Source organism: Haliotis rufescens, unplaced genomic scaffold (assembly GCF_023055435.1).
Source record: "Haliotis rufescens isolate VD_foot unplaced genomic scaffold, xgHalRufe1.0.p SCAF_105, whole genome shotgun sequence".
Classification (NCBI taxonomy): Eukaryota; Metazoa; Mollusca; class Gastropoda; order Lepetellida; family Haliotidae; genus Haliotis; species Haliotis rufescens.
In genome coordinates, this window is record NW_025963786.1 from 28,099 (window position 1) to 53,899 (window position 25,801).

General features: G+C 41.0%; 2 protein-coding genes across 2 annotated transcripts in view; both read left to right on the plus strand.

The window, feature by feature from the left end:
• The first annotated feature begins 1,013 nt into the window (after positions 1-1,013).
• On the plus strand, positions 1,014-7,560 carry LOC124152871 (tumor necrosis factor receptor superfamily member 1A-like). The gene is made up of 7 exons (XM_048392008.1): positions 1,014-1,496; positions 2,416-2,776; positions 3,066-3,227; positions 3,827-4,019; positions 4,318-4,448; positions 5,149-5,232; positions 5,809-7,560. The coding sequence occupies exons 1-7, from the start codon at positions 1,410-1,412 to the stop codon at positions 6,072-6,074; spliced, it is 1,284 nt and encodes a 427-aa protein (XP_048247965.1). The 5' UTR covers positions 1,014-1,409; the 3' UTR covers positions 6,075-7,560.
• Positions 7,561-10,885: 3,325 nt separating this feature from the next.
• Positions 10,886-25,801, plus strand: part of LOC124152841 — a 39,205-nt gene continuing 24,289 nt past the window's right edge. Inside the window, exons 1-8 of the mRNA XM_048392015.1 lie at positions 10,886-10,981; positions 11,426-11,456; positions 13,117-13,217; positions 15,560-15,703; positions 17,272-17,617; positions 19,303-19,461; positions 21,630-21,801; positions 21,984-22,102. Of these exons, the coding sequence (XP_048247972.1) occupies positions 10,886-10,981; positions 11,426-11,456; positions 13,117-13,217; positions 15,560-15,703; positions 17,272-17,617; positions 19,303-19,461; positions 21,630-21,801; positions 21,984-22,102 (1,168 nt within the window). The remainder of the gene's footprint in view (positions 10,982-11,425; positions 11,457-13,116; positions 13,218-15,559; positions 15,704-17,271; positions 17,618-19,302; positions 19,462-21,629; positions 21,802-21,983; positions 22,103-25,801) is intronic.

The window sequence follows — 25,801 nt, forward strand, 5'->3', positions numbered from 1 at the left end:
TACGACAAGCATAGTCACCTTTTACGGCAAGCATGGGTTGCTGAAGACCTATTCTACCCAGGAATCTTCACGGGTCGGCTTTGAATAAAGAGTGATTGGGTTGGCTTTTACGTCGATTTAAACAGTATTTCAGCTGAATCTCCACGTGTCAGCTTGATGTGGAGGAAAGTTACAAATGATGCCAGATGCAGATGCACTGGATAAGCGACTCCACATAGGTCTTAGTGTCGTTAAAGAGGGTGGGGATGAAAGGTGTATGGGGCTTAAGGTCTCGTCCAAGACTACTGCATTTTCTGCATACTGTGTGTGTCAGCGTAGTTGCTTAGTTCTACTAGTCCGGACTAATGCCGATTTTATAGTGCTAGCCCACTGAGATATCATGCTGAAGTTTATCAAGAATACCCCACTCAGACACAGTTTACTGAGTTAAACCCGACCCCTTCTTGTGTTTTAGCCGAATGCCGAGCACCAGGCACGATGACAACAAGTACCATCTTTCAACATAGTTTGGTATGACGCATCCAGATAATTAAACCAGCGTCATTCCGCTCTCCAAGCATAAGACCATAGAGGCGGACTATATTTTTCGGGAAAGGGTGAGTGAGTTTGATTTTACGCCGCTTTAAGCAATATTCCAGCAATATCACGGCGGGGGGAACCAGAAATGGGCTTCACACATTGTATCCATGTCGGGAATCGAACCCGAGTCTTCGGTGTGACGAGCGAACGCTTTAACCACTGGGCTACCCGACCGCCCCTTTAAGAAAGGAAATTGAGTAAAAAATATATGCGATGTCGTAACTTCAAAGAACCATTCCTTGATGCTAAAGGCATAATGTCCGATACTATATATAAGATATATTTGTTATGGCATTGCGTAAATGATTACTTGTTAAGGTATGCGGCGCAACCACTGAACGTGAAAAAACGATGACGCCGCGACTTACATAGATAGCGTTCTCATATACCTAACCAAGGTTTGTACACATTCATGTCATATAGAAGGTTCGAGGTTTGACGCGAGGGTTCAAAGTATATGTCACGCGACCTACATTTGTGAATGGGCTCTCAATGTAGTCCGGGTAGACCTACATTCGACCGATAGACCTACTGAGTACAGATACGTGTACTAGTATTCCCTTGACATTGAGACGGTGGTGGGGAATAAACAAGGACAAGATTCGTGATATGAAATTAGAGTATGACTCACGAGGCGACAATCGGCTGATCAGGACAGTTGATGTGGTTGTCCAAACAGTCCGTGTATTTCTGAGAATGACCTCAATATGCCTTCTGTTTCTGTGATTGACTGATCACACTGAGTTTCGGAGTTTATCCCGTGTGGTATAACAGTATGGTAATACGTATACATAGGCCTATTTCATTGTCACCAGGACACAGCAGCGACAATGACGTTGACATATTTCCACCCTGGATTGAGATTACAAACGGCTCTCTGTTTTATGACGGTTTTGCCAACAACATGTTTGGCGGCTGTAAGTATTTATTATATTTATTAAATTCACATTTCTCAATGGCATTAGTAATTCTGATTTCCTAAGAGTATTGGGTAAGACCTCATAACTTTGTACCACAATTAGAGACAGTGTCCAATATTCTTTTACGGTTCATGTTATTAGTTATGGTGTCTTTAGTTGCCGTATACCGTGTAAATATTTTCCTGCTAACCTAATATCACACCGTATACGGCAACTAAAGACACCATAACGAATTTGTTATGCCGAAAAGTTTACACTCCCTGACATCCATATCGAACGTGTCATGTCAAAATGAAAACTTGACAATTACAACCGTAGGTTGACATTAAGGGTCAAAGGGAGACTACTCTTCAAACCTTAGAGGGCAAAGCTTGTTGACAAATTAACTATAATCTTTATCAACAAGAACGTGATCTAAAAAACAGATTAACATCCCAGAAGATCACAATTAATGATATTAAAACACAAAACAATGTCAAATAACGAATTCCGGTACCCGAATTTTCATGTGAAATATGTGAGGTGGGTGTTTGAAAATCCAAAATGGCTGTTACTGACGGCATATGGTCTAATATTAGGTCAGTATCAACCATCTTGGATTTAAACTGACGGTATACGCTCATGTGGGGTCAGTAGTTCTGCTCTCTGATTGGTCAATCTCACTTTGAGGCACAGTAAAAAATTATATGCTGTCTGGTCACACAATAGGATACGAACTGATAACACAACAGGTAAACATAACTCCAGTTATTCCTGTGTTCCCAGACAACGTCTCATATAGATAATATAGCGTCAGATTGCACGCAAAATAGTAATTCTTTCCTGGTCATGTACATGGGGATCTGTAATATGTTGTAGTCAAGACAGAGAACATATGTAACTACCACGTAATATAGGAGCATGTTTCTGATTACAGATTATAAGAGACACCCCTCACCTGGGAACCTACCCCCATGATGGAGTCACCTGTTTCAAGTGTCCACCTGGAACATACGTAGACAAGCACTGTACTGGGGACTTCACATATTCTGTGTGTAATGACTGCCCTGTTGGCACCTTCCAGTCTCACTACAGCCAGGCAACAGAGTGCTCCCCTTGCCAGACATTCTGTCTCCATGACGACAACATGGAGGTGGTTGAGAGTTGTACATCCACCCATGATGTGAAGTGTCAGTGTAAACAAGGGTATTATTTACAGGTGAAAGACGTGTTCTCCGATATAAAAATATGTAAAATATACAGTTCCTGCCCCGAGGGACAAGTTATAAAAAACCCCGGTAAGAATTGTTATGTTGAATGTTTATAAGTAACAATATATTTATTAATTATAGAATAACAGTTATGGTATTATTTTCTGTTTTACAGGAGAAGAAAAAATATATTATAGGAGCAAAGGAAGTTTGATATTTCTACAGTAAAAAGTACATATTTGGGTTGTAAGGATAAATGAAGTAAATAAATAAAAGATTTCTTAAACGTTACATTGCGATTTATGAAAGTTGTTTGAGAAACGCAATATTCATTGACAACAGTAATAGCCCTCTCTCTCGTGTTCTACTGTTCCAGGGACATCAACATCAGATACCGAATGTGGTTATTGTCCAGAGGGTCAGTTCTCCAGGGATGGACAGTGTCGGACATGCAGCTCGTGTAGTGGGGAGAACAACACGCAGCTCAAACCCTGTAATGAAACTTCTGATGCCCAGTGTCTTCATCATCACACAAATGGTAGGAGAACTGGTACACACTCTCTTTCTTACACACTGGTACATATGTAATGTAACTTAAGAACACACACACACACACACACACACACACACACACACACACACACACACACACACACACTCTCTCTCTCTCCTACACACACACACAGACACACACACACAGACACACACACAGACACACACACTCTCTCTCTCTCTCTCTCTCTCACACACACACTCTCTCTCTCTCACACACACACACACACACATTCAAACAAAGTAATAGTGATGTGTTTTTCATGACGCTTTTAGCAATATTCCAAGTAGTGCTGGGCTTCACATACATTGTATTGCACCCAGCGTGAAGATCAAACTACATATAGACCTTATTGTGTTATCTAAACATTAAGACTGAGATTGAAACAAAGATAAAATTAGAATATTCATTTTTAAATATATCAATTAAATGTTTCAAGTAACAATGTTATCGGTTTGATGAGACTCAATAACCTAATTAGATAGCGATGGGAGGGGTGGGGTGGGGGAGAGCTTAAATTATTTGTTTTGATAACAATAATTTGTTCAGGATATAAAATATGATTATCTTCTCCTTGTTTGCAGATACGACCGAATTAGTTACGGGAATCCCAGAAATAACGACCCACAAGAAGGATGGCAATATAGGCGTGGTAGTCGTGGTTGTTCCAGTAGTTCTGTTGTCCCTCATTGCTGCGGCAGTACTTCTAGCAGTACGTTATGTTATGGCAAGAAAAGGTCAAAAGGGGATCTACAGCATTGAACTGAATGAAAGAAGGTAATACATCAAATGTGCTTTCCAGTTAGGACCAACATGTTTAACAGTAGCTTTGATTGTAAAACATTTGTATGTAACAAATAGGCTTACCATTATCGTGATGATGCAACAGTTTTCCATCAGTGCATGTGCTCTTGGGTCGTCGCCATAAAATTGTACGGCTTTGGAGCCCTGTAAACCAATATTCATTCACTCACTTTCCATTGACAAACGAATATGTGCCTGATTTGTTTCGATGAGAATGTGACTTTCAGTATCTCTGTTTATATAAAGTGTTTTTATATTTGTTTGTTCTTAGAGTCACTGAACCCCTAATTGACAGATCCAACTCCACGTGTTCAACTCAACCACCAAGGAAAAAACAAAGAACATTCAGTGGTAGTAGTGCTGTCAGCGCAAGAACAGTGTCATCATTTCCCGATCTTAGTGGTATTGATAAACCTCATTCTCTTTTCTTAGTGAGCATACATTAGGTGTGTGTGTGTGTGTGAGTTGGGTTTAACGCCGCTTTTAACAGTATTCCAGTTATATCGCGACGTGTCAGCTTAATGTGGGAGGAAAGCCCGAAGTGACGCAGGTTTCAGACGTTTACCACTTCGGTGAAAGCCACAGGCACAGGTATGGTGCTGACAAACCTAGAAACATAATCGGGGCGAACCGGGATTCGAACCCACAATCATAAGTTTCTGGTGTGCCCAAGGGACGCAACTCTGCACAGCGAATCGCGGCGCCTTAGACGACTGGGCCACCCGTGCCCCCTATACTTTAGGTATACAAGTAGATGTTTACTTGGGCATCATGTATATGTACATTACTACTCGCAAGTACTCACCCGTAATGTTTTAGCAATACCACAGCTAAACAATACGTTAATTCCGCTACCGTACCGCGTTTATTCCACAAAGCGTACCCCCCTATTACAAAAACGTACACCGTAAACTCCGCGGTACAGTTCCGGAACTCCACCACGATCATGAGGGCGGAGGCTGTAAGCTATAGTGTATATTGTAACTATTCCAAAGAGACTAGTGAATCAAAATGTATTCTGTTTTGTACTCCTGGGAGTATAATGTGAATAAAACATAAGGTTTTTGTCATATGTATAATTCCATCCTTTTATCAAATGCAGATCCAGACATGTGGAAGCTGAGAGTGTTCGACCTCCTGTGCAGCAGACTCACGAACTGGAAACGATTCATGAGATACCTTCCAGGTAGAGTTACGTTAAACCTGCACTACAAATAGATTTAGGTTTCAGGTTTGATTAACGCCGTGGGCAGCAACATTCCTCTATGAAGTAGACGGTACAATTAAAGGGACAGTGTATTCCACGGTCAAGAATCTGTTACCATTTCCGTTTTGCATTAAGGTGATACATGGGTATATGAAAAGGGGCGGTCGGGTAGCCTGGTGGTTAAAGCGTCCGTTCGTCATGCCGAAGGCCCGGGTTCGATTCCCGACATGGGTACAATTTGTGAAGCCCATCCGTCGTGTTATTGCTGGAATATTGCTACAAGCGGCGTAAAATCATACTTACTCATTCACTCCATACATGAAAATGAGACATTGTCCCACAGTGAGTAGGGCCATTGTTTAGTACTAGACGGCTATTCTGAAGAGCACTGGTGACATTTGAAACATTTGATTCTCATTTGCTGTGACCGCCAATGTGCCTCTTTGATGGTTTTATAGGGTATGTAGTTTAATACCGTGTTGAGTTCCCCAATATGTGATTTTACACTTGTCGTGACAGTTAAGATATTTTATTTTCTCATTTATAACTCTCCAGGGGATGCTGACTTTAGATCGAATGTAACCAGTCGATGTGAGCAGATTCAATGGGAGGAACAGGGTGATGTAAGGGAACAGATCCACAAGGCCCTGGAAGAATGGTCACGGTGCAATGAAGATGGATATGTTAAGATTGACAGCATACTCGATACCATAGAACATGTTATTGGGCATAATGACAAACTATACAAGGATGTTTGGGACCTGTGTTGTGAACTAGCCAAAGAACAGAAACAGAAACATACCCCACAGTCTGTTGTATGATGTGCGGACGTACCACCGACAGACAGAAAACCTGCAGGATGGCAATGTGTGGAGTCAGCACTCTGTGATCGTTATAAGGAGACCTTATTCGGTCCGAAAGACCATTGGCTGTGTGTTGTGATGGAATGTGTAGATGCTGAAGTGGTTGCCATGGTACAACTACCCACGGTTAAATATAGATTGCCAATTCAAGAGAACAACCAGCCTAGATTTTCTGCCGAAACAGATTCCACTTGACGCAAAGGGCCATATAGCGGAAATTATATGAATGGACCACTGAAAATCAGTAATGACACCAGGTGTTCACGAAAAGGTTAAGTTATTGAACATGGACTCGTATGCAATTCTGTGATAAAAACAGTGACTTGTGCTATTTATATGGAGAACCTTCCTGAGTTCATGTGACTATTGCTTCGGTGGTGTGATGGAATGTGTAGCTGTCACAACGACAGAATGGTTACCCGGGTACCAGTCATGCACAATGCTCTTGGCAGAACCATATCTTTATTTTTCTAAGGATAGTCAATAATTCATTTTCAGTTGAACATGATGGAACTTCAAAATGTATTCAAAGACACGACTTAATTTACAGGGATCTCAGCATATATGTTTGTTTTCAGCATCTGGTCATCTATACATATACTCACAGCCAAAAGAAACGCGAACCATAGTAACATATAGAAAAGAATGTGCGTAAAGAAGAGATGTTTCCAATGTGTAGCAACTAATGAAAAAACTAACAATCAGTGATCATGAAGTCCTACCACAGAGTGTCATTCTTATCACGATATGCTGCATGGATTTATGACGTCACATGTGATGCGTTCATGAGCGTCGGTTCACACAACATACCAGTATGTTCGTTTGTGCATCAAATCAATGTTACTTATCTTGAATATGAATAATTATTCCTATATTAACCAACATCTATAGTATTCGCGTATCTTTTGGCGGTGAGTATATATGTATGTATAATTCCCTCAGATGGAAATCCTGAAACACCCAGTCTGCGTTTATTCTACTCATATATTTCGAGGAAATTTCCAGAAGTATTTGTTTATGATTTTTTAAATACTTTTGTATATTTTTCCCAGCGACTTACATTATTTTAATATATGTATACGGTGGCATCTTTTCTACCGTTCTAGCCATTAGATATCTTTGCTGTAATTGCAATGTGGTTCACAGCAAAACCCTTTTAAGTCCGAACCCCGTGAATCCGGAAACCCGCTTTCCGGGTGAATCTGTTGGAAACTCTTCCATATTTGGAAACGACGTGGCATTTCGTCGACCCGATGATTCGTTCATCCGGACACTGTTTTAACCTGACGATTTCACGGGGAACGCATTTACGGATTAACGAGGTTACATTGTACTGAGTATTCACTTCATGTCCGTACATATGCTGGCAATGCCAATGATATGATCTAATTGCGAGATGTACCTTCATCTTAATTACTTGTTAGAATAAACAATTAAAAACAAACGTTTTTATATCCTTGTTCTGTTGTACACCTAAGGCCACTGTTGTGTTTGTTTGTTGTTTAACGGCGGTCTGTAAATAATCGAGTCTGGACCAGACAATCCAGTGATTAATATCACAAGCATCGATCCACGCCATTTGGGATCGATGACATGCATCAACCAAGTCAGCAAGCCTGACCACCGGGTCCCGTTAGTCGCCTCTTACGAAAAGCATAGTCGCCTTTTATGGCAAGCATGGGTTGCTGAAGACCTATTCTACCCCGGATCTTCACGGGTCACCACTGAAATATTTACATGTGAACCTCCGACATAGATATTTCACTATTTTTACGAATGTACTATCCTGTTTTGCATATACAAACAATTAAGGAGGTTTATTTCGTTGAAAATAAACCTGGAACTTCACTTTTTATCAAGAATACCGTTGTTTTTTAAATCTTGTTCACACACATTAACAAAGTGGTGATTGTTTGACGCCGCACTCAGCAATATCCCAGCAATATGATGGCGATCTGTAAATAATCGAGTCTGGACCAAACAATCAATATTATGCGTTACTAACAATGCAAGGCTAGAGAGTATGTACTTCTGACATGTTAAATACATCGCCCAGAATGGAAGGTGTGAAGTATAGTATATACATCATGCAGAGGTCGGTAGTGTATGTATAGCGGACATTTTATATACCTCACTTGGAATGAGTTAAAATTTTAAGTCACATCGGCAATATTTCACTTGGAATGAAAGTTGAATGTGTATTCATACAGGATATATAGTATGCATTTCTCACAATGAAAGGCTAGTGAGTATGTATATTGGATATGTTATATACATCACTCAGAATAAATGGTGAAGGTGTATTCATTCATATAGGATATATAATATGCATTACCCACAATGAAATGCCGGTGAATATATTATATATAACGGACATGTTATATACATCACTCAGAATGAAAGGTGAAGGTGTATTCATATAGGATATATAATATGCATTACTCACAATGAAGGCGAGGAAGTATGTATATCGGACATGTTATATACATCACTCAGAATGAAAGGTGAAGGTGTATTCATATAGGATATATAATATGCATTACTCACAATGAAGGCGAGGAAGTATGTATATCGGACATGTTATATACATCACTCAGAATGAAAGGTGAAGGTGTATTCATATAGGATATATAATATGCATTACTCACAATGAAGGCGAGGAAGTATGTATATCGGACATGTTATATACATCACTCAGAATGAAAGGTGAAGGTGTATTCATATAGGATATATAATATGCATTACTCACAATGAAGGCGAGGAAGTATGTATATCGGACATGTTATATACATCACTCAGAATGAAAGGTGAAGGTGTATTCATATAGGATATATAATATGCATTACTCACAATGAAGGCGAGGAAGTATGTATATCGGACATGTTATATACATCACTCAGAATGAAAGGTGAAGGTGTATTCATATAGGATATATAATATGCATTACTCACAATGAAGGCGAGGAAGTATGTATATGGGACATGTTATATACATCACTCAGAATGAAAGGCGAGAAGTATAGTATATACATCATTCAGAATAAAAGTCGGGAGTGTATGTATATCGGACATGTTATATCACTCAGAATGAAAGGTAAGCTGTGTTCATATGGGATATACACTGGATTGTTTTGCCCAGTCTGAATTATTTACAGACCCCAGGCATATAGCTGGAACATTGCTGTTAACAATGCACAGTTGGCACGGTTGTTTCGAATTAAAGAGTTTTATTCAGTGCTACACCACCATCTTACATCCACATTGCGAAAACGATACATGCTTAGGACATATTCACTTGTCGGTTAGTACAACTCACACATCCGTGTGAACACACATACTGGCGCGACGAGCGCTCATGGGCTTATTATAAACTACAATTCCCAGACCATGGATTAATGTTGAATTTAATTTTGTTTTATTTCGGGCGTTGACGGTTTCCATTTTCTTTGTATAGAATCAACTTTGAAATACCTCTGTGTTACACTGGAGTATATCTTGTTACTGTAAATTTGGAAAGCATGACACCTGTATCTTATCAGCGGTTAAATATCTGCAAATATATTTGATCTGCAAAATTATTAAACAGACCAGTAATTAATCGAAAGGTAGTTTCTTTTTTACTATCTTCATCAACACCTGTTTAGCGTGATGAATCGTGAAGTACATTCTTTGTGTGTAGGCTTGTCACTGAGGCGCCCAGGACCTGCACCTGGTGGTAAGTATTGCCCTATTTCAACGAACCAGCATATGTTGTTTTGTTGTTAATTATGATCTGTTTAGTTCGAATCAATCATGTGAAATGTTTTGTCAGCACCATACCCGTTTTTCCGAAGTGGTAAAAGTCTACGGCCTGCATCACTTCGGGTTTTCCTCCCACATTAAGCTGACACGCCGTGCTATAACTGGAATACTTTTAAAAGCTTTTAAAACCCAACTCACTGGGGGCAAATGATGGCCAAGAAGACACCCTAGGGGCAGAAGAGGCCCCCGGAGGGAGGACGACTGCCAAGAAGTATCATGTTAACACCCCGGAGGCAAAGAAGACAGAAGAGGTCCAAGAAGTCCTCTGGAGGCAGGACGATGCCAAGAAAACCCAAGGGACCCCCAAAGAAGACACCCTGGACGCAGATGAGTTCGCGCTATATGGCTGAAATAATGCCGATGGCCAGAACAGTTCGCGCTATATGGCTGAAATAATGCCGATGGCCAGAACAGTTCGCGCTATATGGCTGAAATTATGCCGATGGCCAGAACAGTTCGCGCTATATGGCTGAAATAATGCCGATGCCCAGAACAGTTCGCGCTATATGGCTGAAATAATGCCGATGCCCAGAACAGTTCGCGCTATATGGCTGAAATAATGCCGATGGCCAGAACAGTTCGCGCTATATTGCTGAAATAATGCCGATGCCCAGAACAGTTTGCGCTGTATGGCTGAAATAATTCCGATGCCCAGAGCAGTTCGCGCTATATGGCTGAAATTATGCCGATGGCCAGAACAGTTCGCGCTATATGGCTGAAATAATGCCGATGCCCAGAACAGTTCGCGCTATATGGCTGAAATAATGCCGATGCCCAGAACAGTTCGCGCTATATGGCTGAAATAATGCCGATGCCCAGAACAGTTCGCGCTATATGGCTGAAATAATGCCGATGCCCAGAACAGTTCGCGCTATATGGCTGAAATAATGCCGATGCCCAGAACAGTTCGCGCTATATGGCTGAAATAATGCCGATGGCCAGAACAGTTCGCTCTGTATGGCTGAAATAATGCCGATGGCCAGAACAGTTGCAAGAAGTCCTCTGGAGGCAGAGCAACTGCCAAGAAGAAACAAGGGGGCACAGAAGAAGACAAAAGAGGCCCAGGTAGGCAGTCTTTTCTTCAATATTTTAGAAAGAACACATAGAAAATATGAATTCTGTTTATTTTTCAAATTTCGAAGACATTATCGTGAGCACAAAACAACGTAAATCGCATTTCAACATGTTATTACACTACCTGGTGATGAAATGTGCTTATTGTATATGTTGACTTATGGAATCTGTTTTATTACAATTATTCAATATTGCAAACAATATTTTCGTCGAAACCTTGTGTGAACTTGGATCGGCAGATCGCACCAACTCACCATTATTTCCAGCAACCGCCATCACGCCTTAAACCGAACCTCGGTTGTCACAGAATGTGTACCTAAATCATAAATGCCTTACTCATATTAGTCAGATATAACAATTAGTCCTGATACATTGATACAATGACTATATAGAAGTGTGATAATGATGCTTATCCTTGACTGTCATTTCTTTCAGACGCAGGAACCCGGGTACACTTGGAGTAGAGGTAAGGCGCCGCGCTCACTGCCCATGCGTCGCCATGTGGATGGAAGAGATCCGGGGCAAATAGGACGCAAACTGATCCAGGGCGGAGGTGTATGCTTCACGTTAAGGACTAACTGCACTTACCCCGCACTAACTCTGCACTAACAACTGATCGAGGGCGGAGGTGTATGCTTCACGTTAAGGACTAACTGCACTAACCCCGCACTAACTCTGCACTAACAACTGATCCAGGGCGGAGGTGTATGCTTCACGTTAAGGGCTAACTGCACTTACCCCGCACTAACTCTGCAGTAACAACTTGCACTGGGCGCATACCCTCCAATGGATTACTTTTTTTCTCCTACGGTGTAGGAGTCCAGTCTATGGTTTGCCATACACTGCAAACACAACGTTAACCTGTTGTTCCAATATTGTGATCTATCTATACAGAAGAAATAATATATATATTATAAAATGTAAACAGAATGGATTACGAAGAAAATACACAATTATTTATTTAATCAATGACAAGTAATAATTATCGGTATCGTGCACAAACATAGACCCAATATCCGAATACATGTATAAGCTTTATTCTATACAACTTCGAAAAGGGGGCCATTTTAGCATCGAATGTATATAATAAATATACTATTTCATAATTTGACAAATACGATGTATTATGCTTTGTCAAATAAAATGTATATCGCATCACGTGAAGTCTGAAAACCCTAATTCCACTCGATGCTTCGCAGCTCGTGAAAATGTTTTCAAACGTCACTCGATGCGATATACATTTTATTTGACAAAGCATAATATAGTCTATTTATTATACGCATACGCATTTATGTGAAAGAAAAATCATATTTCACTTTTACACAAAGAAAAGCCAGTAGTACCGTAACACAACAAGATGAGACAGCCTTTCTTCTTCTGATATTGGGGGCGGTCGGGTAGCCTAGTGGTTAAAGCGTTCGCTCGTCACGCCGAAGACCCGGGTTTGATTCCCGACATGGGTACAATGTGTGAAGCCCATTTCTGGTGTCCCCCTCCGTGATATTGCTGGATTATTGCTAAAAGCGGCGTAAAACCATACTCACTCACTCCTGAAGGAATGCTGAAAATAGTTGGGTGGACTTTAGGGGGGATATGCTCCTGATATATGTTATCTCGTAAAATATATAACATAACATTTGTTTTAATTAAGAATGATAACAAAGTATGAAAGAAATACAGAGATGCTCGCTAACAATATTCAAATATGCTTGGAGCTCGGCACTCTCCGACGGTTCAAGCAAAACAAAATGTCATGATGTGGTTGCTTTAAGTGTTAAAGGGGCCGCCTTCTGCCTCTCGGCTGACCAGCCCCTCATTGGGACTCATGTGTGTGTGAGTAGGGAACACATGTCTATTTGGATGTTCAGTATTGACAGAAAGGGGTATCGGGTTCACCGTCCTTTCATACTACGAACACCCCTTTAAGATTGGCCTACATATACAGGCTGTGAGATAGCTGTTACATCACAGCTCGCTTAACACGTTACACCACGCAGGCACTTTTTATTTTTAGAAAGTATGTGGCATCAATTTTAGCTCTTTTAATATGACGTCAGGAAGTAGGGCGGGGGAGGAGAATCTCGAATATTTTCGCGCACATGTGACTTGTGAATTGCCATTGACAGAACACTGTTACGGTAAGTCTCCCACGGTTTACATAACGTTTTATCTTGGACTGCCAAGGCGATCACACTGTGGCCAGCGTTTCACTGTGGGGATTGTCAAGGTACATGTATCAGTGAGAGGGCTGTTATTTTACTCGAACACAACCATTGTTTTATACTATTGATCATCGACATCATAATTGATAATCTTGTTAATTTCGGGGCGGTCGAGTAGCCTAGTGGTTAAAGCGTTCGTTCGTCACGCTGAAGACCCGGGTTCGATTCCCGACATGGGTACAATGAGTGAAGCCCATTTCTGGTGTCCCCCGCCGTGATATTGCTGGAATATTGCTAAAAGCGGCGTAAAACCAAACTCACGCACTCACTCACTCTTGTTAATTTGAAGGTATGTTATGTTTACAGCAAGGATATGTTATTTACGTTCATAATTTTGTCTTCAATCCCAGGGGCGGTCGGGTAGCCTTGTGGTTAAAGCGTTCGCCCGTCACGCCGAAGACCTGGGTTCGATTCCCGACATGGGTACAATGTGTGAAGCCCATTTCTGGTGTCCCCCGCGGCGTGATATTGCTGGAATATTGCTAAAACCGGCGTAAAACGCACTCACTCACTCACTTCAATCCTATTGTACATGTATATATTGAATGTGTCGTCGCAATACGCATGTATGTTGTCGGTAGGACGTTACATTATTCTACCATAACTCACCAGATGTAATGGAGAAGCCGTTATGAAATGTATTCAAAGTGAGCTCTCTTTAAACCGGAATCCTCGCTTTCTGGACGACCTATGTGGGGGCGTCTCTGTGATTCAAAACATATTATACCTGTTTATCCGGACGAATAGCCCGGGAAGGAGCTTCACTGGAATACTGGGGTGAGTGAGTATGGTTTTACGCCGCTTTTAGCAATATTCTAGCAATATCACGACGGGGGACACCAGAAATGGGCTTCACACATTGTACCCATGTCGGGAATCGAACCCGGGTCTTCGGCGTGACGAACGAACGCTTTAACCACTAGGCTACCCGACTGGATTACTAACAATCATTTTTAACATAAGGTATTTTAGCCACTGACTCATAGACCCGCGGCTCATGGCTTGTGATAGGTATAACCTATATATACTTATTACCTATATACCCAAACTAGGCCATCGTATCACGAGACAATGACAAGTACAACATAAATGAAGTCCGTGTTGCTGACACTTTCACAAGACTGGGATATTGGCTCAATACTAATGACTTATTGGTACTTGCTTATTCGTATTCCGTGTGCTACTGTCTACAGTGCAGCCTTGGTAGACCGGATACTGGCAAATCGGGAAACGACCTCGCAGTCGATTCCAACTGGGAAAGCTTACATCTACACACATATGGACATTATTAAATATTCCTAATTAATTAATCCGGACATTTGTTAAACCGGACGATTTCTTTTGGGGGGCTACCCTCCGGATTAAACGGGTTATCGCTGTGTATAATTACCGCCATGGACCATGGGTGAGAAAATGTTTCCTATGCGATTCTATTGCTGTTGGTTATGAATCCGAAAATTTGTTAAAACAGCTGACTTCTGTGGGTCTACTAACGTCCGGATTAACGGGGTGTCACTATCTCGGGGTGTCACTAATGTTTCCTATGCCATTCTATTGCTGTTGGTTATAAATCCGAAAATTTGTTAAAACAGCTGACTTCTGTGGGTCTACTAACGTCCGGATTAACGGGGTGTCACTATCTCTAATTAACCCTGGGGACCTGGGTAAGAATAAAACCCGCCATTCTATTGTTACTGTTAAGATTGGATAGGGTGGTAAGACAAATAACGTGGTTGATTGCGTGTCATCGTACCCCGGCGGCAATCACAGGATTGTCTGGTCCAGATTGGATTATTTTCAGACCGCCGTTATATAGCTGGAACAGCTTAAATATTTCGGACAACGGCGTCATAAAACTAACAAACAAACATACCACTGTATGCTTATAGTATATTTCTATTCATTCTGTTACACAATCGCATCCTCCTTTTAGACATGACATGTTTAAGAATAACGACAACGATGGTGTATGTCAGAATATACGTCAGAAATCATTGGTCACGATGACCTGGTGACTCACCACTGCATGGCCAGACTTGATGTTATCTTCATGTGCACATGATTAGTGACCAGGTGACAACAGTTATTGAAGAAAAAAAGGATACATACATGACATGTTTAAGAATAACGACAACGACGGTGTATCACTCAGAATAAACGTCAGCAAACACGGGTCACGATGACATGGTGACTCACCAAAGCATGGCCAGACTTGATGTTATCTTCATGTACACATGATTAGTGACCAGGTGACAACAGTTATTGAAGAAAGAAAAGACACATACATGACATGCTCCACACTTGTAACATAGTCAATATATTGACGTGTATGTATCTCTGATTTCAGGCCCTCTTCATCGTGATGGGCTCACTGCACAAATACAAAAGACGGATGACGAAGCCTTTTCAAATATCCAGTGTCAGCTTTTTCAAAGGCCCTGCTGTGTTGGTTGCGCTGTTTATTGTGTGGGACAATGTTGCCTGTTGTAATGTAAGTATTTGCTAACGCCCACGAGTTACGTACAGGCGACACCGCATGCGCATTATCAGTGATTCATGTCACTGCACATTCCACAAGTGTGTCGTTCTTCCAAAGGACTCCTGCGTATAATATTGACTTGTTACAGTGAAACAAGTTGCACAATTGACTCAATATTTTGTGGATATACCTCCACAGCATCACGTGATGTCCACAGCAAAAGGTGTCACTATTGTGCGATTTCTTCTATCTGACGCTCAGAACATACAAATCAACCCTATTAGGTGTAGTACATTCTCCACAAGAGCGGCGGTGGGGTAGCCTTTTGTAAAAGCGTTCACTCATCACGCCGAAGATCCGGCTTCGATTCCCCACATGGGTACAAGAGCCTTTATTCGTCACCACTTTCCCCTGCCGTCACCTGTCCCGGAATGGCACGAGTTGGTCACGAATGCAAGAGTCTATTGTTTCGAAATTGGACCAATTTTTCACTTTAGATTAGGCAACCAGTCTTCTCGAACACCCCGATAACGCGTTTCGTCTGTCTACATGTGTAGGGGACAGAATGTCCAACATGCAACTCATTTGCTACATGTGTTACATCAAACCGGACCAGAACAAGTGGGTGAGTGAGTTGGGTTTATCACCGCTTTGAACCCTATTTCAGTTATATCACGGCGTGTCAGCTTAATGTCGGGTCGGGTACATTTACCACTTTAATGAATGATCATTAGTATGGCACTGACAAACCACGGTTCATATATTCTGGGTTCAAACATGGACCAGGGACACAAAACAACACAACAAATGTTTATGTTTTTAAAGAGATATGGCAGATACCATTAAAATTCAAATAATATCTTGAAAGTAATTTTATGATTTTGGGTGAACATATTCTTCTATAAATGGATTTCAGACACATACTTATTTTATCATTAACTTAAAAGTCCTTTAAAACATATAGTCCAGGAGCCAGGGGCCATTTATCTGCATGAATGAGAGAGTCTTTCATTGGTATTTCTGAAAGGGGTATCCCATGGGGTATCCAAAACAGAACTGCCTGAATGGCACAGCCGGGGCATTTTAGCCAGAATTTACCCTTTTCTCTCATTTTGCCGGTATGGACTATCTGGCGAAAAAGTGGGGAAGGGCAACTTCAAAATTGAAATGCGCTCTTATTAATGGACCTATAAAAGAGATCTAGGTGTCAAATTGAACAATCATGAAATATACAGGTCAGTAGGGGGCTCCTGGACTAATATATTTCAACTTGTTTTCAGGAGGACAAATCTTTTTCCGAGCGTCAATAAGTTCAGTTTCACATCAGGACGAAATTATATTCAATTATCCCGACAGGGCAATGCTTTTCGAAACTAATCTAATAAATGTGTATTTTACTTTCAGTTAATAAATAAGTCTCACATTAAGTAGAAATCTTAATTTTATCCCCGACTCGGCAATGCTTTTCGAAAATAAATGAGTGAGTGAGTAACTTGGGGCCACTACCAGCATGGTAAGGGAACCAGACATGTTTTGAAAGAATCTCACATGTACTTCACTGATTAATAAAACTTGTACAGGCAACAGAGGATCATGCCGTCTCCTATCTCCACCACGGAACTGTGTGCTTCAAGTGTCCACCAGGAACATACAGGTACAAACACTGCGCCATGAACTTCACATCCCCCGACTGCAGGCCGTGCCCCCCTCAAACCTTCCAGTCTCATCACACACAAGCTGGACGCTGCCAACCCTGTCTTGACCAGTGCCTCCACGACACCAACATGGTGGTTGTCCAAGCCTGCAGCGGAACAAGTGATCTGACCTGCGAGTGTACAGGCGGATATTATCTGTATAATGATGGGTACTCTCACACGTGCAAGAAGCACACACCCTGTGATAGTGATCAGTTCACTTTACAAAATGGTAAGTTGACGGATTAATCTCTTTCCTGAGCGGCGTCCAATAAAACTAAATTCTCTTCTGATCGGTGTTCAATAAGATTAAATTCTTTTCTGAGCGGTGACCATTACGATTAAACACTTTTCTCGGGGGTTTCCACTACGATTAAACACTTTTCTCGGGGGTTTCCACTACGATTAAACACTTTTCTCGGAGGTTTCCACTACGATTTAACACTTTTCTGGGCGATGTCCACTACGATTAAATTCTTTTCTGAGCGGTGACCACTACGATTAAACACTTTTCTGGGCGGTGACCACTACGATTAAACACTTTTCTGAGCGGTGTCCACTAATATTAAACACTTTCCTCGGCGGTGTCCACTACGATTTAACCCTTTTCTGAGCGTTGTCCACCTAGATTAAACACTTTTCTGAGCGGTGCCCACTAAGATTTAACACTTTCCTCGGCGGTGTCCACTAAGATTTAACACTTTTCGGAGTGGTGTTCACTACGATTAAACACTTTTCTCGGCGGTGTCCACTAAGATTAAACACTTTTCTCGGCGTGTCCCCTAAGATGAAACGCCTTTATCGGCGGTGTCCACTAAGAGGAAACACTTTTCTCGGCGGTGTCCACTAGATGTAACACTTTTCTCAGCGGTGTCCACTAAGATGAAACACTTTTCTCAGCGGTGTCCACTAAGATGAAACACTTTTCTCAGCGGTGTCCACTAAGATGGAACACTTTTCTCAGCGGTGTCCACTAAGATTAAACACTTTTCTGAGGTGTGTCCACTAAGATGAAACACTTTTCTGAGCGGTGTCCACTAGGATTAGGGACATGGAAACGTGTTCGCACTGTTCCCAGATTTGCAAATTTGCAAATTGCAAATTTAACATGTTTCTTTCGAAATGTTACACATTTAAAAAAAAATAACAATTAGAAATTTAACGGAATTTATCTTGAAACACCGGGAAAACAAGAATCACTGAAAAACTTAAAATGTCAAGGAAACGTCCAGAAAGCTATTCCCACCGCGGATAGACATGGTGGACATATCTTATGACCACGTCCTTCAATTGATTCTTTCCTGTGTTTCATGTGATTCATGCTTCATCGATTTTCAGGATTTTCTTACTTGGTCATTTTATTTTTGTTGATTTCTTTTTAAGATTTCCTTGGTTTTGAATCGTGTTTCTAATGATTTGGCCGAAGGAAATCTGTTTCTTTGGATAATCGTGACTGGTTAATCTCTGGCGTTTTACGTGTGATGTTTACTGAAGCAAAATCTGTAAGAAATATATAGCTTTAAAAGAAAGCGTGTCCTAAATCTTGAAAAGTTGCGAAAACGTGGCAAGTCTCTTAGAGACCGAACTAATTCTCAACATAAATAAATGTTACATATTAATGCATACTAAATCGCATATGTTACATACAAATGCTTGGAAAGCAAATATTATATCTTTACAACTTTAAAACTGCGTTATTTTTATTGTCACTTTCGTTGACAAGCGGGATGCTTATAAATAATCCAGTAGTCTAAGGGGCAAGAAGGAGCTTCGATCCTTTGTCAAATCAAGAACAGTTCGTCTTGGGTTCGAATCAAAGAATCACCCCATTACATTCCTCGGTCTGTAAACTGACGCGCCGTTACACAACTAGAATACTGTTAGACGCTCACATTCAATGACGAGGTATACTTGCAGGCACATCCACGTCGGACTTCGTGTGTTCCATGTGCCCAGGGAAACAGTTCTACAAAGGTCAAGGTCATTGCGTGTCGTGCACTTCCTGTGCAGCTCTGAACAAGACTCAACTGTCGCCATGCACAACTGATGAGGATGCAACGTGTGACGTAGCACAGGGTAGGTTAACGTATTATTATCCCACCAGGGTGCACTGTGTCCATTGTCTGGACGGGATGTTATTCTTCGTAACGGCCCCAGCAGGCGCCTACACTGTGGACATTGCAAACATGTATCTATGTCATCTGTAGGGTCATCAGTGCACAGTGTCAGCGCCATATCCATGTCATCTGTATGGTCATCAGTACACAGTGTCAGCGCCATGTCTATGTCATCTGTATGGTCATCAGTACACAGTGTCAGCACCATATCTATGTCATCTGTATGGTCATCAGTACACAGTGTCAGCACCATATCTATGTCATCTGTATGGTCATCAGTACACAGTGTCAGCACCATGTCCATGTCATCTGCATGGTCATCAGTACACAGTGGCAGCGCCATTTCTATGTCATCTGTATAGTCATCAGTACACAGTGTCAGCACCATATCTATGTCATCTGTATGGTCATCAGTACACAGTGTCAGCACCATATCTATGTCATCTGTATGGTCATCAGTACACAGTGTCAGCACCATGTCCATGTCATCTGTATGGTCATCAGTACACAGTGTCAGCGCCATGTCTATGTCATCTGTATGGTCATCAGTACAGTGTCAGCACCATATCTATGTCATCTGTATGGTCATCAGTACACAGTGTCAGCACCATATCTATGTCATCTGTATGGTCATCAGTACACAGTGTCAGCACCATATCTATGTCATCTGTATGGTCATCAGTACACAGTGTCAGCACCATGTCCATGTCATCTGTATGGTCATCAGTACACAGTGTCAGCGCCATGTCTATGTTATCTGTATGGCCATCAGTACACAGTGTCAGCGCCATGTCCATGTCATCTGTATAGTCATCAGTACACAGTGTCAGCGCCATATCTATGTCATCTGTATGGTCATCAGTACACAGTGTCAGCGCCATGTCCATGTCATCTGTATGGTCATCAGTACACAGTGTCAGCGCCATTTCTATGTCATCTGTATAGTCATCAGTACACAGTGTCAGCGCCGTATCTATGTCATCTGTATGGTCATCAGAACACAGTGTCAGCTCCATATCCATGTCATCGGTATTGTCATCAGTACACAGTGTCAGCGCCATATCCATGTCATCTGTATGGTCATCAGTACACAGTGTCAGCGCCATATCCATGTGATTGGTATTGTCATCAGTACACAGTGTCAGCACCATGTCCATGTTCGTGGGTATCACCAAAGTGGTAACTCAACCTCTGATCATGCGACCTGCCCTCGCGGTCCCCCACATCGTGATATAACTGAAATATTGTTCAAACCCAAGTCACTCACTCATTTTACTGTGGGCAGTTGTGGAAATGCAAAAACGTATGTCACGAGATGGGACTTTTCTAATCCTTACGTTAAGAAGATAATTATAGCTTAAACTGTATAAAAGTGATCAAAACCCTTAAAGTTTCCATATTCAATTGAAATATCCGCCAAGAGCAGAGTCGACCGCACGACTCCGACTACATCATGAGCATGTGTTTATGAATGAATCACTATCAAATAGTGATGATACTAGGTGTTCGCGAAAAAGGTGAGCGTATTCTGCCCCATCTGTGGCACCCGTCACAAACACATGGAAAGGCAAGTCAACTGTTCACCTGGAAAAGCACAGGAACAAATGGAACAAGTCAAAATAGGGCATTGCATCGGGCATCATTTTGTCACTGCGTCAAATCATTCTATAGTAATGACCATAGGAAGTATCTGATAATAAATATATTCCATTTCCATTTGGTGAACTGATGACAATAAATTATACAGTAAACTACGTTTATATCGAAAACGCTTATACCGAACTGGCGGGTATAACGTACTGGTTTGGGGTCCTATTGATTTGCAGTATATAGGGTGTATATGTGCCTATAACGAACTGCGGTTATAACGAACTACAATAAGTGGTCCCTTTTATTTCGTAATAACCGTAGTTAACTGTATATCCGAGCCAGAATATCGTGTGTACATAATAAAAACGTTACCACAATCGTTTTCAAATATATATTGTGCATTGTTTTCGTGGTGACAACTTGCGAATATCTTGTAATTATTGTTCTACTTTTATGCTGATTACATAATTATATAAAAATAATCTTTACTTTACAACTGCAACGCAAACCCCTATCATCGCCACTGTTTCATTCCAGACATGTCTGTGACAGAGATGACTGCACGCAATCAACATGAAAGTAACAACATCCCTTTCATCACTGCTGGGGTATCCGGGGTCGTCATCGTGATAGTTCTGCTGATGTTGTCTCTTGTATTCTACCTTAAGAGAAGGAAGCACACCATCGCTTTACCGCACAACGCAGAGAGGTGACGACAAGTACAGATATCCTGATGTAACAATAACTAAATCCTTATGACAGATTTAATAATAATAGAGACCATAATAATAATAGAGACCATATTTATTTATTAGGTTACATGTTTGTTAACTGAGGATACCTTTTGGAAATTGAATATAATAATAATCAGTTTTATTCTTGATGCTTCAGCCCTGATCCTGGCAAGCATGATCCCACATCGACATCTTTACCGCTTCTTCCTCCTCGACCAGTGTCGTTATCTTCTTCCACGTCAACGTGTCATCATGCACAGTTCCCGGAACTTGCAGGTGTGCCTCCCGTCATTATTCATCTTTCTGTACACACTATCTATATACGGGCACAAGGGTGGTCCAGCTGTCTGAGACGAGACAAAGCGTGTGCAGAGTTGCGTCCCTTGGCATGCCAGAAACCTTTCGAGCTTTCGAATTCCAACTACGTTTATCTGGACACGCGTTAACCCGAAAGCTATCAGAAACCTATGATTGTGGGTTCGAATCCCGGTTCGCCCCGTTTATGTTTCTAGGTTTGTCAGCACCATACCCGTGCCCGTGGATTTCACCGAAGTGGTAAACGTCTGAGACCTGCATCACTTTGGGGTTTCCTCCCACATTAAGCTGACACGCCGTTATTTTGAATATGTGTACATGTATGTGTGTGTGTGTGTGTGTGTGTGTGTGTGTGTGTGTGTGTGTGTGTGTGTGTGTGTGTGTGTTTGTGTCTGTCTGTCTGTCGTGCGCTGTGTGTATAGCATTCTTTTTTATTGTGAAATTAATAGTATTATTAGAGAGTTACCAGTTTTGTCACTGTTTATGTCTTACAGCCTCATATACTTGTCACAGTATGGCTTAAACTGTCATTATGTGTACTGGTCCTAATTCACTCGCCCAAGTGCTTAGATCAGGAGGAACCTTAATTACAATTCTCCGACATGCTGGTCCCCGTTACAGTGTGATGTGTGGCAACCTCAACATGTTACACAAGACCAAATAGCGTCCATTCCAATTTGGAATGATCGTTGGATTTCTTTGGAAAGATCGCTCATTCCAACATTTCCAAAGCTTGGAAAGATCGATCTTTCCAAAAAATCCAAAATTGGAATGGCAACATTTCCAAGCATATTTCCAAAATTGGAAATGTTTGGAATGGCTTGGAATGGTTTGGAATGGTTTGGAAATATGGTTAGAAGGAAAAAGTTAAAATATGTTTTATCAGTAATTTGGACAATAACAACAGTTATTTATTGAGTTTAAACTATATAATAATATATTTATCTCAAACATTCACTACTTGTCTGTGTAGCGAGGGGCTTTTACAGTCTCAGTCCCTAAGGTGGGAGAGAGACCCGCACTTGACTCGACAAGACCCTAATAGGTCTCAAGATTAAGTATTCGGCTGGATGGCAGCTGCCATTTAATGACAAAACAGACGGTCGTCTAGACGGCTCACATGTAAGTGCGCCGACATGTGCCTAAGATCATAGAATGGACAATCTTTAGTAACATCTAATTGATTGTTGTCTCAGGCCAGAGCTGTGAATAATTCTGTTCATTGAACAATTGGAATTCAGGAAGTTATCAATAATTGTTTTATTTAACATGTTTACGACATAATATTATGACATCAGGACGTACTACAGACAGAACCATATATTTTAAAATCAGTTTGCAATCAGTTTAAACTCTTTAACCGCGGGAAACGAACACTGAATTATTTATGAATGCTTCAATAGAATACAAAACATGTTTTTGTTATCCTTATTACAAACAAAAAATAATAATTCCAAACCGACAGATTTCAGATAACCTGAAATTACGCTTCTAGAACAAGTCGGGCGTCCTTATAGACGTGTATTTATGTCATATAATGAAAGACTATGATTTCCAAGTCCCGATTATCATGTCAATGATATATCAGTTTTACCACATGTGCACAGACCGCCTATACTTTTGCATAACTATTCTCAACTGAAAGTCCTATCCTCTTATCAAATATTCTGTGAGAGTAATCATCATTAATATAAGAAAACTCATTCTCATCAAAGAATACAGAACAAATGACTCAGATGCATACATTTATTACCATGCTTCATTCATCACGAAGCAGATTTACATAATTTGTGAACAGCCCTTGAACTGTGATTATGAATTTTACCATTGTCCATATTAACATAATAATATATACATATATACAAAACAGGTCAAGTTTGGAATTTTGAAATATGCCATAAAAGGTAGAAGGAGGAGGGGGGGGGGGGGGGGGGGGGGGGGGGATTCCGTCAAACAACTGTCAAACCATTTATTGCCATGTACGTACTTGCACACAGGGAAGTCAGCGCTGTCTGGGGCTCCAGGTAAATAAACATCGTGGTTTTATGACGGGAGATCAGACGAACCGTGAACCAGAGGCATGCGACGTAATTACACCAGGGTATTGTCTCTTGAACTGGCTAATTGACTTCATATAATTGGTAAATATATTCGTTTTGACGACCGTGATTCATGCGCATCCCGGCTCATTAAGTGGGCTCCAGGCCATAAAAACAAAACCACAAAAAACGCCCCAAACTAATACAACAGATAAAAGCGCCAACAATCTACGTAAACTAGGTAAAGACATAGAAATAGTTTGGATCCCTGCCCACGTTGGGGTGTTTGGCAACGAACATGTAGACAAAGCAGCCAAATCAGCACTAAAATTAGAAGAAGTAAGCATCCCAAGCATCAACCTACCAAAATAAAAAAAAGGAAATTAAAAGTATCACAAAGGAAAACAGCGGCAAAATAACAATCAGAAATATGATTGCAAACTAAAACGCCACTCAAAAAAACATATCCATCATAAAACCAAAAACATTGACAGAGTAATAACCAAACTACAAACAGGCCACACTAAGTTAAGCTCTCACCTACACCTAATTAAAAAAACCACCAAACCGGTAAATACCCCCACTGCAACTTAAAAAGAAACGCCCGAACACGTATTATTCCCGTGTGACATTTACATTTAGAGCGCCCTATTCAATACTTTATGGAACACATTACCAGCAACACAGACCAAACAACACTCCAATCCTCACTAAATTGCAACAATCACATGACTGTACTGAACCCCCTACATGACTTTAAACCTTTGAAGCACTAAGCATATATCTAATCAAACCAGGCCTACTTGGCCGCATTTAAAAAAAAAGGACAAAAAACAAGCTGCCAATAAACCCTAAAATTCCTAACCTATAAAAACACCCCTTTTAGTAAGTAAGTAAGCATGTTCTGATGAGGATATGAATGATGATGATTCTAAACTACTCCATGGTATGTCAGTGCTGAGCTGACCCAGCTGTCTTCTTTCTGCAACCAGGCAGGAGGTGGTGCAAATGACGAGACACCTGTAATTCGTCTCGTCCGTGGTACGATGGACGCTGCTGTCTTGGTTGTTTTACTAAATGTCTCGTCGGCCACTTTTTTAGCGGCCCTCATTTCATGACTCTCCCAGTCCCTCCTTCTCACATTGAAGACCCGGTTGCCATCCTCGTCGACCGAACTCTCTTCTGACGACATGAGCTGCGTTTTTTTCATTACTCGAATGTACTTGGTCCTTGTGTGATGAGGTAGTTCGGATTTTTCAATGCCAGTTACACGGTGTCTGCTTTTCTGAAAGCAAAACCGTTCACTTTATAACACCCACCTTTCTTAAACACGAAATAAAACGAAGACAAAACAGAAATGTGCCCATTACTTCAGTAGAATAGTTTGTCCTGAGCATGTTGTGTTTAGAGTCACTATAAATCGAAATTCTGTAAATGGGAAGAAATATATATCTAAATCTATAAAAAGAAGTCTACAGATAATCTTCAAGTTTCAGTAACATTAACTTACAACTCATAGTACATATTATTTGCAGTTGAACTCCTAAAGTAAAACTCACTGCGTACAAGGGGTTTATGTTATTTTAGAAAACATGTAAAAGTAGGAGTTATTTAAGACGTT

Bases quoted from the DNA above. Each gene is read 5' to 3' on its own strand.
- LOC124152871 (XM_048392008.1), top strand. From the start codon at position 1,410: ATGACGTTGACATATTTCCACCCTGGATTGAGATTACAAACGGCTCTC. The intron at 2,777-3,065 runs GTAAGAATTGTT...CTACTGTTCCAG, and splicing joins ACAAGTTATAAAAAACCCCG to GGACATCAACATCAGATACC. The intron at 4,020-4,317 runs GTAATACATCAA...GTTTGTTCTTAG, and splicing joins ATTGAACTGAATGAAAGAAG to AGTCACTGAACCCCTAATTG.